Source organism: Phalangium opilio, unplaced genomic scaffold (genome assembly GCF_054372755.1).
Source record: "Phalangium opilio isolate 3A_F unplaced genomic scaffold, DU_Popi_V2 ptg000352l_1, whole genome shotgun sequence".
NCBI lineage: Eukaryota > Metazoa > Arthropoda > Arachnida > Opiliones > Phalangiidae > Phalangium > Phalangium opilio.
The window spans coordinates 156,743-169,443 of NW_028324228.1; the positions used below are offsets into that span (position 1 = coordinate 156,743).

Here is a 12,701-nt window from a genome sequence, read left to right on the forward strand (position 1 = left end):
CGCGCCAAAATGACCATTAGCGTAGGGACCCAGACTATGCACTGAGAGAAAACGCATTAGCGTGGTTTAGGCATAAAAAGAAGAAAGCCTTAAAAAAGACTGCTGACATTGAAGCAGCAGAACCTGGCCCAAGTACTAATGCGCAAACTCACAGTATAACGCGTAAAGCTGGATTCCCACTCGGCAGAAAACACGACGGAAACTCGGCGTTTAGGGCTCGACGTAAAAAATTTGGCGTCGACCCCGACGGAACTTCGGTTTCGTCGGACAGAATCGCGGTTCTATTTTTTCGGTCGTGTTCGGCGTTACGCCGGTGTCTCAGCCAATGAAATTATCTCACTGACTACGTCATAAATTTCAAGTGCGCACGCATACGCGAGATAGATTTTATTGCCGCCATTTTTTTGTGGTTGACCAAGGCTTAGCTTAAACATGCCACCAAGAAAGAAAAATGAAACTAATGGAAGTTAAAGGAGATTAGATGTTAATAGGAAAGAATTTAGTGAGGAGGCTAGAAAATATCCCTTCTTGTACGATCGAAGCGACAAGGGGACAAAGATAAAAATTCAGAGTGCGAAAGAGATGTTGTGGAAACCACTCAAATCTGCCACGTGACCCAAAAATATCTACCGCCAAAGTAAAAATTCAGCCGTAGTGTGAACGGTCTACCGCTGGACGCCGGCGTAAGTTAAAATTTCTACCGTCGGCTGCGTGATTTCCGCCGGGTTTTTTCGGTCGAATGGGAATCTAGCTTAAAGCAAATGAACAAGATGTGCCCGTTACATGCAATATCATCCCAAAGCTAATAAAACCCTCTAATGTTTTCGTTTCAGGAAGCAACAGAAATTCTCAATTGATGTTTTAAGACCCTTATAGCGGACAGAGGGCGCCACGATAGGGCGTGGTCTGCTATCTACAGATGTAAGCTTAAACTCCGAAATCTCCATTAATATCAACGATATTTTTATGCGTTTTCCGTGGAAGTAAATGCAGATCTGTTAAAAACAGACTTTTGTAACGGAGAGGGGGCGCCACTTGTGACAAAAATCGCGCCCTTATAGTGTCGGGTGACTCGGGTCCACGGTGTAGCAAAAATTATTTTTAAATAAAGAATGATCTGAAAATTAATTAGTTAATCTTGTGCTCAGAAAATCAGGGTTGCAATTGATTAATTTTTTCAAACTTGTTGACAGCTTATTCTGTATATAGTCTGTTCCAGCTCGGGACGAGCAAAGCTACGCTATGAGTTAGCGCTAAGTCGCTCAAATAACAACATTGAGACCAGGGTGGGAAATATGGCGGTGGCATAGGGCAATTGGCCAGTTTAAAAATTGCCTGGAACAGTTTAAAAATTAAATTGGAGGGGGGTCAGTGGTCCACGGGACCACTAAGAAAATTCAAGTGTAACCAGAGTCCAGACATTATCTCGACTATTTTAATTATCCACTTCTTTAGTTTAGCAGACGACCCCCCTGGTCTTGAATAAATAAACTGGTCAATGGCCATGGACGAGTGTATTTATTCCAGACCAGGGGGTCGCTGGCCCAAGAAATCCTTATTTCCCACCCTGGTGAAGAGGCCACTCAAAAAAATCCTTATTTTCCGCCCTTCGAAACTCAGCTTTTCCTATTTGAAGCAGACAGCATACGACTAAATATTCTCCAAACTTCACGGTATTGGCTGATTTGTCTCTATCCCTAAAGAGGTTTTTATTGGCCGGTAGGTAAGCGTGCTAAAATCGAAACCCATTGCTAAGCCTAACAAATTTTAAAAAATTGAATTTTCATTGAAAAAATGTTTGAAAAATCAGAAAAAATTAGAGACTTTATATTTAATTAAAACAAACCAGGAAAAAATAAAACACGGCACTAAAATTTTCAGCTGACAAAGTGATCAGTAATGTTTGTATTTATCATACTTAAATTATTTTATTCATAATCGGAAGGATATTTGATAAAGAAGAAAAGAATACCGCAAAAATATTTGCCGGAGTCATAACAGTTCGAGCCGCTAGAGACCGCCGGAAAAACATAATATGACCAGGGTCATCTCGTTTAGCATAGGTCTACGGAATATTTTGTTGTATATAATTCGCTTTCTCTTTCGCATAACTATGCCTGTGATCTAACTAGTTTTCGTAGCCGAATCGAAACGATAGAGGACAACGTCGTATGATTGCCTTTGACTTCATTCACCTTCAAAGCTTAGTTAATCGCTTTCAATGCCTTTCATGATAAAAATGAATTTAGGTTCGCTTGTTTCTCGAAAATCGTTAAAAGCGCCGGATTCAGTAAATGACCGTATGTTCCAACTCCTACATTTTGCAAAATAATATTTAGTCTTTAACAATTTAATCCCCGTAGTTAAGGCTACGTTTTTTTGTTGAGATAAAAGCTGCGAAATATTTAAACCGCTTTTAATATAAAGTCTTTGTTTATCAAGAATTTTCTAAAGAACAACAACAAAAAAATTTCAATGGTTGGTTCAAAATTTCAAGATTTTATGTCGTTTATAAATCTTTGTCATTATTTTGAAAGCAATAACATGTACTCATTTGTGAAACGTTTTGATTGGTTGATTTTCCGATTAAACCCTTCTATATTTTTTCCAGCCGAAGATAATTTCAACGAAAAACATGGCGACGCAAACGGTTAAAGCGGATAAAGTGAGGTAAAACACGCTTGAAACGGCGAATAAAGTCAGGTCAGACGCGATCTTCGTTGGACGTTCCCATTTGACGAAATCCATAGCGTAATCCCCAGGGAAATCAAAGTAACTGAAAGCTTTCGTCTCGAAAAACACAAGCATTCTAATTGAAAATTAAAACCAGATTAGTTTCCGCTGAACAATTATTGAGTGGAGCTGATATAAATTACCCTTTTTCGTAATTTTCACGAAAATTCGGGTTGCTGAAGAAAGATGAATTAGCAGGCATGACCATGTAATCGCTTTTAAGCGATTTGGAAAAATAGAATCCATCTAATTTGGTTTTCCATTCGCTGATCAAGTCCATGTCTTGCATAAGAACATAACCCAACGTAGCAGACAATAATAGTTTGTTAAAAATCAATGCTTTGTGGCCACCCAGAATTTTCTGGTACATATCCGGCGAAACCAGATCGTAAGGATCGCAAAAATTCTCCTCGTTCAAATAATTTTTCATCCAGTTATAGAGCCCTTCCTCTTTCTGGGCCTAATAAATTGACAACATTAGTTATGAAAGGACCAAATTGCATTTATAACAAGTAAACGCTTACCATGCCGCTTAGAAAGTGGTAAACCAACCCGTCTTTGATCATAAGTGGTTGAACATTCGCGTGACTCTGCATGTATTGCACATCTTCGATCGTTTCGATGAATAAATATTTTTCACTGAAGAACTCCGACTGTAGGAAACAACTCATGAGGAACCCGATAAAAGTGACGCCAATTACCCAAAACGCGTAGGCAAGACGCTCGGAAATATGACCCAATTGACCAGGATATGCTGCGTGACAAGAGACAAAATGTGTTTCCTAAATTATAGCGATCGATTTCTGAGGGGTAAAATTACTTACGTTCAAAGAAAAATACAAAAAAGACATCCCAAAGAACTATCAGATATCGCGTGAATACTTGATTGAATTTAACCCTTGACTGTGTTAGGATGGCGTACCACAATTTGTGAGTCAATAATAATGATGTAACAAAGGCGAAAAGGCAAATGCCGACACCTGACTGGAAATGTAATCGATTAGAAGTTTTTGGAGTTACACATATGCTGATCTTGACAAGATGTACCACCAAATCCATTGACAGGAATGAGAGTGAAGTTGACAGTGACAATTTTGGTGCGGCTGACAATATGATTGTCTCGGTGGCGTCGAAAAACCCACTAGAAACAAGTCCTTTCACCTTGCTTAAAGTGGAAATATCCACTGGAGCAAGTATGACGTCCAAAATCTGAAAATATCTCAGAAAACTTAATACTAAGTTACTAATTAATGACCACAATGTGATTTAGAATTGATCTAGATAATATCTTCTAAGCATCAACTCAATAAAATAAGAGGGATTTCCCTTAAACTGATATTGAAACTCTGTAGCTTACGGTTGGTAATTCTCGACCTTTGGGAAGTTCTATGACGTCCAAGGCACTAATAGTTTCGTAAATAGGGCTATTGAAAGAAATATTATCTTGAAAACGTATATTATTTTTCAAATAATTTTAACCACTTACGTAAAATTATGAATCATAGTTCCGTATCCGATTGCATCATACATTTTTCTCTTTTGTAACGGAAGTAAATCCATCTCCTAGGAAAGATAATTTTATAAAACCAGAATGCATTACTTCCGTTTCAGTGATTGGCCTAAACGTGATTTGAGTCTAAAATTAAATTTTTATATCCACCTCAAGAATTCCGAACTTGATAGAAGCTTGTTCCGTAAATCTGTTGTAAGAGAGAATAATGTTAAAAGGACCTCTTATTCTCGGTTACGTAAAATACGTACGCACTTGAACTTAAAGAATCTATGGGGAAACAGTTTTTCATATTTAGCAGTGGCGGTCGACATCTCTGAACTCCTTCTACGCAAAGATTGATTTACTTGCCAATCAACTCACGCAGAACTTAACGCAAAGAGACAAATTAATTTTCCTAATTATTTATATTGATTTCCTTATGGGGATTAAAAATATACGCTTTTTAAAAGTGAATTATCGCTGTAGTTATCAAACTATGCCAAAGCGACGTGGCGTTCTTACGTCTTCTTCTGAACCAAGCGCCAAGTGTTTACCGTAACTCAGTCGCTTATTTTTACAGCAATAATGCTAATTACCCTAAATCATATTTTCGGCATGAAATATTTGAAGAAAACACGTTTCATTTTGTGTATTTCCTCACATTGCGTTTCGCTAACTTTTGCGCGTGACCTGACTTGTTTTTATAACCGAAACGAAACGATAGAAAACAACTTATTATGATTACCTTTGAGGTAATAATATACCTCTAAGCAAAATTAATCGTGCTCAATGTCTTTAATGATAAAAATAAATGGTTTTTCGTTTTATTCTCGAAAATTGTTAAAAGCGCCATTTATTTACAAGGTTTAAGACCTTATAGCTTATAGTCAACGTTCAGCCCAACCATTGGTACTAAGACTAATGTTTAACGATGAGCTAATCTATCTTTGATTCGATTGGTAGTTGAAATCGAGGCTCACCAAACACCCCCTTTTGTCCCCCTTGCTTCTAATTTTACACGAATACCGTTGCAAAAGGCAGGAAAGGGTTAATGTTCTTCACTTTCTGGTTATCTATGCGCCTTTGCTAAGACTAATGTTTGAAATACCTGGTTTCTGAAAAAAATTTCGACCGAAGTAATTTGGCGGGAAAATAATTATTAAAGGGAAATTCCAACTTATCTTTTTCTCTTCGTAAACATATTTTATATACCTTCCAAAACATGAAATCGAGGTCTAAAAAATTTTGAAGTCGCTTAAATTATTTTAATTAATTTAAATGAGCCCGCCATGTACCCCGCTGTTTTGGTTTATGACGTCGAACCCCCGGGTTCCACCATTGGATCTTAATAATAGCCAATTGCAGGCTCAATCGCCAAAATGTCGACTGCTTATACTTTTGTTTTGATTCTTCTGAGTACTATCGTATCGTTCCTCGTTCGGCCACTGAAATCATGCCTCGGTGTATAATTGAAGGTTGCGAAAACAACTCTCACAACGCTAATCTTAGCTTTTTTCAAGTCCCAAATTATATCCGGTTTCCTTCATTAACAATAAAATGGATCAGCAACGCCAAAATTCCTGTAAAAAATGCTATTGAGAACATCATGTCAGCCAAAGAGCCAAGGCTTAGCAACGAAAAGTCCATGGAAATTACCAAATACAGGGTATGCGAGGTGCATTTCACTCAGGAATGTTTTGAAGTTGAGCCGCCATTGAAAGTTATGATATGTGGGAAGAGGAAGAAGAAGATTCTTAAACATGGATCTGTACCAACACTCTTTGGTAGCGATATCAACATATCAGCTTCTAATGTTAGTAGGGCCACTGAAGAAGTCGTAAGCCCAGATATTCATTTCACTGGTGAACGTGAAATAGCTCAAAGCCACCAACAGGCTAATGTAAACAGTTTTGACATGAACACTCAAACTGAACCTGGGATCAAGATGACGTGCGATAAGGGTACAGAAACATGTACAGAACGTGACATACATCTTGAAATGGAGAAATTACAGAGGTCATGCGTTTCAAGTATCATTCAAGAACATTCATATCCGAAAGACACACGTCACACTTTAAATCGTTTAGCAACATTGACCACTGTAACTCCAAAGAAGGCTTCACTCTCTCACCCACTAATCCACTCAACCCCAATTTCAAAGGAGAACGATAGTTTTAATTTGGATGAAAGTAGTGATATTGAAGTATCAATGTATCAACCTTCGTTTGACGAATCCTTCACTACGAATAGTTCGATGGAGGAACCTGAAAGCTCGGAACAGATTGTTCGAGAAAAAAAGTTTATTGTTTTTGAAAGCAACCTAAATCAAATTTTATCTCGTGTAGTTTGCGATCACGAAGGTTGTACGAGTCGACTTGATATATCAGATGCAAAGAAATCTGAAATGGAAGGTAGCCTTCTGACTGTAAAAGCGGCATGCATAAATGGGCATCAATTTGTTTGGAAATCACAGCCTCTTCTAGGAAGAATGGCAGCAGGGAATATATTGATAGCAGCAGCTACGCTTCTTTCAGGTGGAACATTTAATCGCTTTCACTCATTCTTTGAATTTATGGGTTTGAAAGCAATCGGCAAGACTACCTTTTACTCATTGCAACAAAAACTATTGGTTCCTGAGATAAAGCGAACATGGAAAATTGAACAACAGAAAATTCTGAATGAATTAAAGAGAAGTCCAACTGTAAATCTCTCAGCGGATGGAAGATGCGACTCACCAGGTCACAGTGCAAAATATTGTACCTACACCTTAATGGATCAATTGACTGATAAATGCGTGCATTTTGAATTAATTCAAAAAACTGATGCAGAATTTAAATCCACAAATATGGAATTGCTGGGTTTGAAGAAATGCTTAAAAAAAATGGACGATGAGGACATACCCGTAACACGTTTAACAACAGATCGCCACATACAATGTAGGGCTTTTATTAGGCAAGAATATTCGAACATAGATCATCAGTTTGATGTGTGGCATTTGAGTAAAGGATTTGGCAAAAAAGTTCTTGCACTTTCAAAGAAAAAAGAATGTGAAGAATTATCACCCTGGGTTAAGTCTTTGAAAAAACATCTGTGGTATTGCTCTGAAAAATGTGACCAGGACCCAGATAAGCTGGAAGATATGTGGAAATCAATTGGCTACCATGTTTTAAATGTACACAACTTTCGAGATTTGCCAAATTATAAAAAGTGCGCACACCCAAGGCTAACACAAGATGCTGAAAGAAGAAAAAAATGGCTAAAAAAAGGTTCTCCAGCTCATGATGGGCTTTTAAAGCTCATCAACAACAACCTACTAGTGAGGGATTTAAGGCAAACAAATGGTTATTCTCACACATCATGTTTAGAAAACTATCACAGTTTAATGAATAAATACTGCCCAAAACAACTCGACTTTGATTTTGAAGTAATGGAAGCGAGAATAATCCTCACTATCTTAGATCACAATTCTAATACCAAACGAGGATGCCTTTATGAAATGAACGATTCTGAAGTTCAAAATAAAGAAGAATTTGAATATTACTATTCAAAAGTTACTAATGAATGGCAAGCACGACCTATCAAAGAACCAAAGTCATATGACTTCATATTCACACTTCTTGAAAACATAATAAAAAGTTACGAGGATGGCAAACTAACCCTACCAGAAAAAAACCAACGACCCAAAAACATAGCACCTATTCCAAGACCAGAAAAATCCAAACTTCAGCGTGAAGCCAAAAAAAGAAGACTCGAATTTTAATATCTTATTTAAACAAGTTGGGAAGCCACAAGTTGTTTAATCACAAAACATTAACAAGGCCCATTTATCATATCACAAGATGTTTTGCATTTATTTTTGGCATAAGTGTTGGTCTTTACCTTATCACAAGAAAATTTGTACTGATTTTATCACAAAAATGTTATCAGATCCATAAATTAAAAAAATTTCATTTGAAATATCACACAGTCTGCTAGTTTTTTTCATTTTAAAGCCTTCACTTAATAATATTGGTTTCATTTTAGAAATTTTATGAATTTTTAGAATGTAGGGTAGTTAAGGGTGGCCTTTCCACAATTAAGCATTCCATGCAGCTACAACTTCAGGTACAGGTTTATAGCTAACATACAAGTCAGCTGATTCCTCTGGGTATTCTTTTCTTATACTAAGAAGAACGCACATAGGAAGTGCTCTTCTATTATTTTTACCCAAAACATCATAAATCATATGAGTAAAACTTCTATATGCTGCATATCTATAGGTTCTGGAATATATAACGCTCAAGAGTAAGTAATTAAACTAAACAGGAAATCCCAATTTTAAGCATACTGATTTGACAAGGCTCTCGGTGGGACTGGTCTTCTTCTGGCATGCAAATATGTGCGATAGAGAGTTCGCAAAACTACGCGGTTCAAACAATTTGGTCCATAATCCTCAAATTGTGTGATGCAAACAGGGGTATTGATTGGAACTTCTTCCCTGAGGAATGTTTGTACCTTTCTAATTTGCTTGCAACATATGACTCCATTTTCAATATCTTTATTATTTATGTAAGTTTTGAGATTAGAGTCTCGCTCATCTTGACCAAGGCCTAACCATTCCGGCACGCAATGAAAACAGGAACAATTATCTTTAACCATGTCAACGTTTATTACCAACTCTTGAACTTGATTATTGGCGGCATTTTCTTCTATTAATCTCAATTCTTCATCGGTATACTCTGGTTCATCCTCGTAGGGAATAATGCCGCGTCTAAAAGACATTTTTGGTTTTTTCAGCTACCGATATATTTATATTAACTATAAGCAGTCGACATTTTGGCGATTGAGCCTGCAATTGGCTATTATTAAGATCCAATGGTGGAACCTGGGGGTTCGACGTCATAAACCAAAACAGCGGGGTACATGGCGGGCTCATTTAAATTAATTAAAATAATTTAAGCGACTTCAAAATTTTTTAGACCTCGATTTCTTGTTTTGGAAGTTATATAAAATATGTTTACGAAGAGAAAAAGATAAGTTGGAATTTCCCTTTAACTAAATTGCGTTTAGCATCTAATCATGGGGCTCGACTTAATCAAAGGAAATTAAGCCTAGCTATGAAATTTATCGAGTGCATTGCATCTAAATACATTTCTATGGAGGTAGCGATATAGTCCCTGAAAACACTCCCCGGGCAAAGACAGTTATCTTATGCTTAACTAGTATATTAAAAATTTTATATACAATAATGTTTACGTATTTACGACCAATTTCTAGTCTGCGGAAACATTTTTTAGCGTAGGTCTATGGAATCTTTTAGTCAGGGGCGCCGATCATGTGGGGACCTGAGCCCCCAAGGGGAAAAATGAGACGAGGCTCAGCCCCCTCTGGGAAGCTGCGTTTAATTTGGGTGTCACCTTGAGTCGGCCGAGACCAGTCCCCACTCTCACTCTATTTAATGGCCTTTTGTTGTTGAAATAATAGAGTTATTTTAGTCTATTTCACTATTTACGATTAGGTCTGTATTTATATCGATATAGTCAGGAAGCAGTTGTATTCTACTTCAGAGAATTTGCCAAGTTTGAATTTTCAACTGAAATAGGTTTATCACACCCCAAACAAAATATTTAGCCTTGTCTTAAAAAACCATTTCCAATTAATTTTAGTCATTTAAATAATGACAAATGTTTAAATAAAACTTGTCGAAATGCTGTGTTTCTAACATACGGTAGCCCAGGCTTAAATACTCTTTAACATATTAGAATAAGAAATACACCACTTCAACAACATAAATATATTTTATATTTATATTTTTTTTTATTAATTTAAACCTACGGAATTTAAATACAATAACCGAAATAAAGAGCAACACCATTTTAATTTTCAACACTTGCGAACTTAAAATGTTGACATAAAAATTTATTTTTGAAGATTTTTCCCTCTGTTACATAGGCCTAGTATTTATATTTATTTTTCAACTTTACATAATATCAGAAGTGAGATGAGACTAGAAGTGAAGGGCTCTAGCATTGATAGTAGATCCTGGCACTAGTGAACAAATTTGAGGATTTTATGCCGCTTCCATCGCGCCTACACTACTGAGAAAAAAATTGGTCGAGTTCCAAAAACATTTCCTACCCCTTCCCCTCAACCTAAAGCCGCGGAACACGGACGCGGCTCCTTGAATCTAGTTCGGCCGTCTACCGCCACGAGCGTCTCACGTTTTGGATGGAAAATTCAGAAACCGCTACTAGAGGGCCAACCGTTCTTGTGTTATCAAGAATATTCACTTTCGCCGAGTGAAGAATTTGGTTAGCTCAGTACTTCTGGTCTCATCTCACTTCTGATAATATTGGTATCGAAAATCAAATTATCTTCTGTCGTGCAACCACATAGGTCCGTGCATTCAAGATTGTTCTTGGTACACCCGCATGCTCTACTTTTACAGCCCTTGGTACAATTACATTTACGAAGCTCTAAAAGAGCTTCTGGTGCTGGAGGCAAAGTACATCTGTTTGGACGAAAGGCACCATTGCTGTTAATCCATCCAAACTCAGTCACGGGTGGTAATTTCGGAATTGGTGTATATGAAGTTTTTAAAACCAAAGTATGAAAATGAGCACGAGATGTGTGGGGAGCTAATGTGGCCCTTGTTGGTGGAAGTTGCCTGCCTTCTTTTCCTGATCTTGCAAACATATAGAATCCGTATTTTTATCTTCTCGGCTCATATAGAGTAAGCACACGTATCTTTCCATTTGCTTATGAATATCGTCTGAAACATGCTCTGAGGTTGTTCCTAGTTGTGAGAAAGCATTCAAGATGTTTTCGTCACTGGCAAGAAAAGCCTTGAAGTTTAATTTTGTTCCTTTTGTTGCGAAACACCCAGGGTTATCGCATCCTTGGATGATTTGGTCCAAGTCGATAATAAATATCACTTATTTTAAATGACTCCTTATTTCTAATCATTGTCGTCTTGGTAGGTATTTGTTCGTAGAATCCAGTTAATAACACCAGAACATCGGTGTCTAGCGAGTGTATATCCAACTTGATATGTTTATTTTTCTTTGCAACACATAAAGCGTGAAGGATTATTTGTTGGTCCGCTTCTTCTAAGCAATGGCTGCCATGTTGCATTTCTTCCGTTTTGAAGACTTCATTCTATGGACGATTTGCCGATAGAATATTTTGATATGAAATTATTAAAGTTTTCGTGCTCTCTTTAAAGTGATTCATTAGTTTTTTAGATAGATAAGTAGTTAGCTCTGATTTAGTTTTAGGATGCAAGAGAAAGTTTTTTACGTTGACTATCTTGTTGTTATCGTTTACATGGTAATGTACGGCAATGTGTTTTCCAACTCTCTTAGTACGTGTTGCGGCTTTTAGTAGTACTCTAACCTTGTTGAATCTAGAAGACAGCGATTCGATTTTCTGCACATTTTGAATGTTCACCAAAATTTGATCTCCCTCTTTTCTTCCCTGCAATTACATTCAAAGATGCTTGATGTTGTTTCTCGTAATGTTCAAGGTTCTTCTTGTTGCAAAACATTTTGTAGCACTTTCGATGGTAGAAACAAGAAATTTCCTCGGATATTTTAGTCTTGTAAGCGGTTGAACGATTCCATGTATTTACCGACAGCATACCACCGAGCGGAAAGACTTTTGACGTTATCGATTGACTCAACCGTGGCCTTAGAAAAAGCATCTTCACGATGCTCAGAACATATTACACATATCTTTACTTCAACTTTGGCTTCCGCCATCGCGAAAAAAAAGTAGACTGTATAACCAAAAACTATGGGAAACGAAAACAAAAACTTACCCTTTAAACTTAGTTTACCATCGGGAATACAATGACCGAAGGTCAGGGAAACAAAATAAGAACTAGGAGTTTAAACTATAAAAACCAGGGTAGAGGTTGCGGTATAGTGTGAAATCTGTATCATAAACGTACTTTTCTTTAGCAAGGCAATAAACTTTAAAACGGGAAGAAAACTAAAGGGGCATTGACACTTATGATAAAGGGACTGTGTCACGAATCACGATTCAACCGTTACAATTGTTTGTATTACCCGATCTTACATTATGAGTGTTTTCAGAGAAATTCCATAAATACTGACAAGACCATAACATTAACAGCCCCTTAACCCTGAACGAAAAACATGGATATTTTTACTTCCGAGGTGGTATGCATTTTAAAATTCACGAGTTTTATAATGGGGTTGGTCTTAATTTCATTATCGTATTTTTAAGTTAATAAATAAAAAATGTAAAGGATAAAATATATTTGTGTTGCGGAAGTGGTGTATTTCTTATTCTAGATTGTTAAAGAGTATTTAAGCCTAGGCTAGAAACACACCATTTCGACAACATATATTTGAATATTTGTCATTATTTAAATGACTAAAATTAATTGAAAATGGTGGAAGAATTTTTTAAGACAAGGCTAAATATTTTGTTTGGGATGTGATAAATCTGTTTCAGTTGAAAAATCAAACTT

At 36.8% G+C, this 12,701-nt stretch overlaps 1 protein-coding gene across 5 annotated transcripts; it reads right to left on the reverse strand.

Moving 5' to 3' along the window:
* Positions 1 to 1,861: 1,861 nt before the first annotated feature.
* On the reverse strand, positions 1,862 to 8,924 carry LOC149602691 (uncharacterized). 5 transcript variants are annotated; one of them, XM_089860197.1, is made up of 11 exons: positions 5,521 to 5,653; positions 5,438 to 5,460; positions 4,499 to 5,340; positions 4,394 to 4,433; positions 4,220 to 4,296; positions 4,091 to 4,157; positions 3,781 to 3,942; positions 3,558 to 3,717; positions 3,258 to 3,487; positions 2,877 to 3,193; positions 1,862 to 2,809 (listed from the first exon to the last, which is right to left on the reverse strand). In XM_089860197.1, the coding sequence occupies exons 3-11, from the start codon at positions 4,555 to 4,557 to the stop codon at positions 2,587 to 2,589; spliced, it is 1,335 nt and encodes a 444-aa protein (XP_089716323.1). In that variant the 5' UTR covers positions 4,558 to 5,340; positions 5,438 to 5,460; positions 5,521 to 5,653; the 3' UTR covers positions 1,862 to 2,586. The 5 variants fall into 5 exon arrangements, with proteins under 5 accessions (XP_089716323.1, XP_089716320.1, XP_089716322.1 ...); XM_089860194.1 differs by having other exon boundaries at positions 4,499 to 4,612; positions 5,206 to 5,460; XM_089860196.1 differs by having other exon boundaries at positions 4,499 to 4,612; positions 4,971 to 5,460.
* Positions 8,925 to 12,701: the final 3,777 nt, after the last annotated feature.

Excerpts from the sequence above, each read along its gene's own strand:
- LOC149602691 (XM_089860198.1), bottom strand. The coding sequence starts at position 4,557 with ATGTCGACCGCCACTGCTAAATATGAAAAACTGTTTCCCCATAGATTC. Across the intron at positions 4,434-4,498 it reads CATAGATTCTTTAAGTTCAA|ATTTACGGAACAAGCTTCTA; the intron begins GTGCGTACGTAT and ends CTCTTACAACAG. Across the intron at positions 4,297-4,393 it reads TCAAGTTCGGAATTCTTGAG|GAGATGGATTTACTTCCGTT; the intron begins GTGGATATAAAA and ends TATCTTTCCTAG.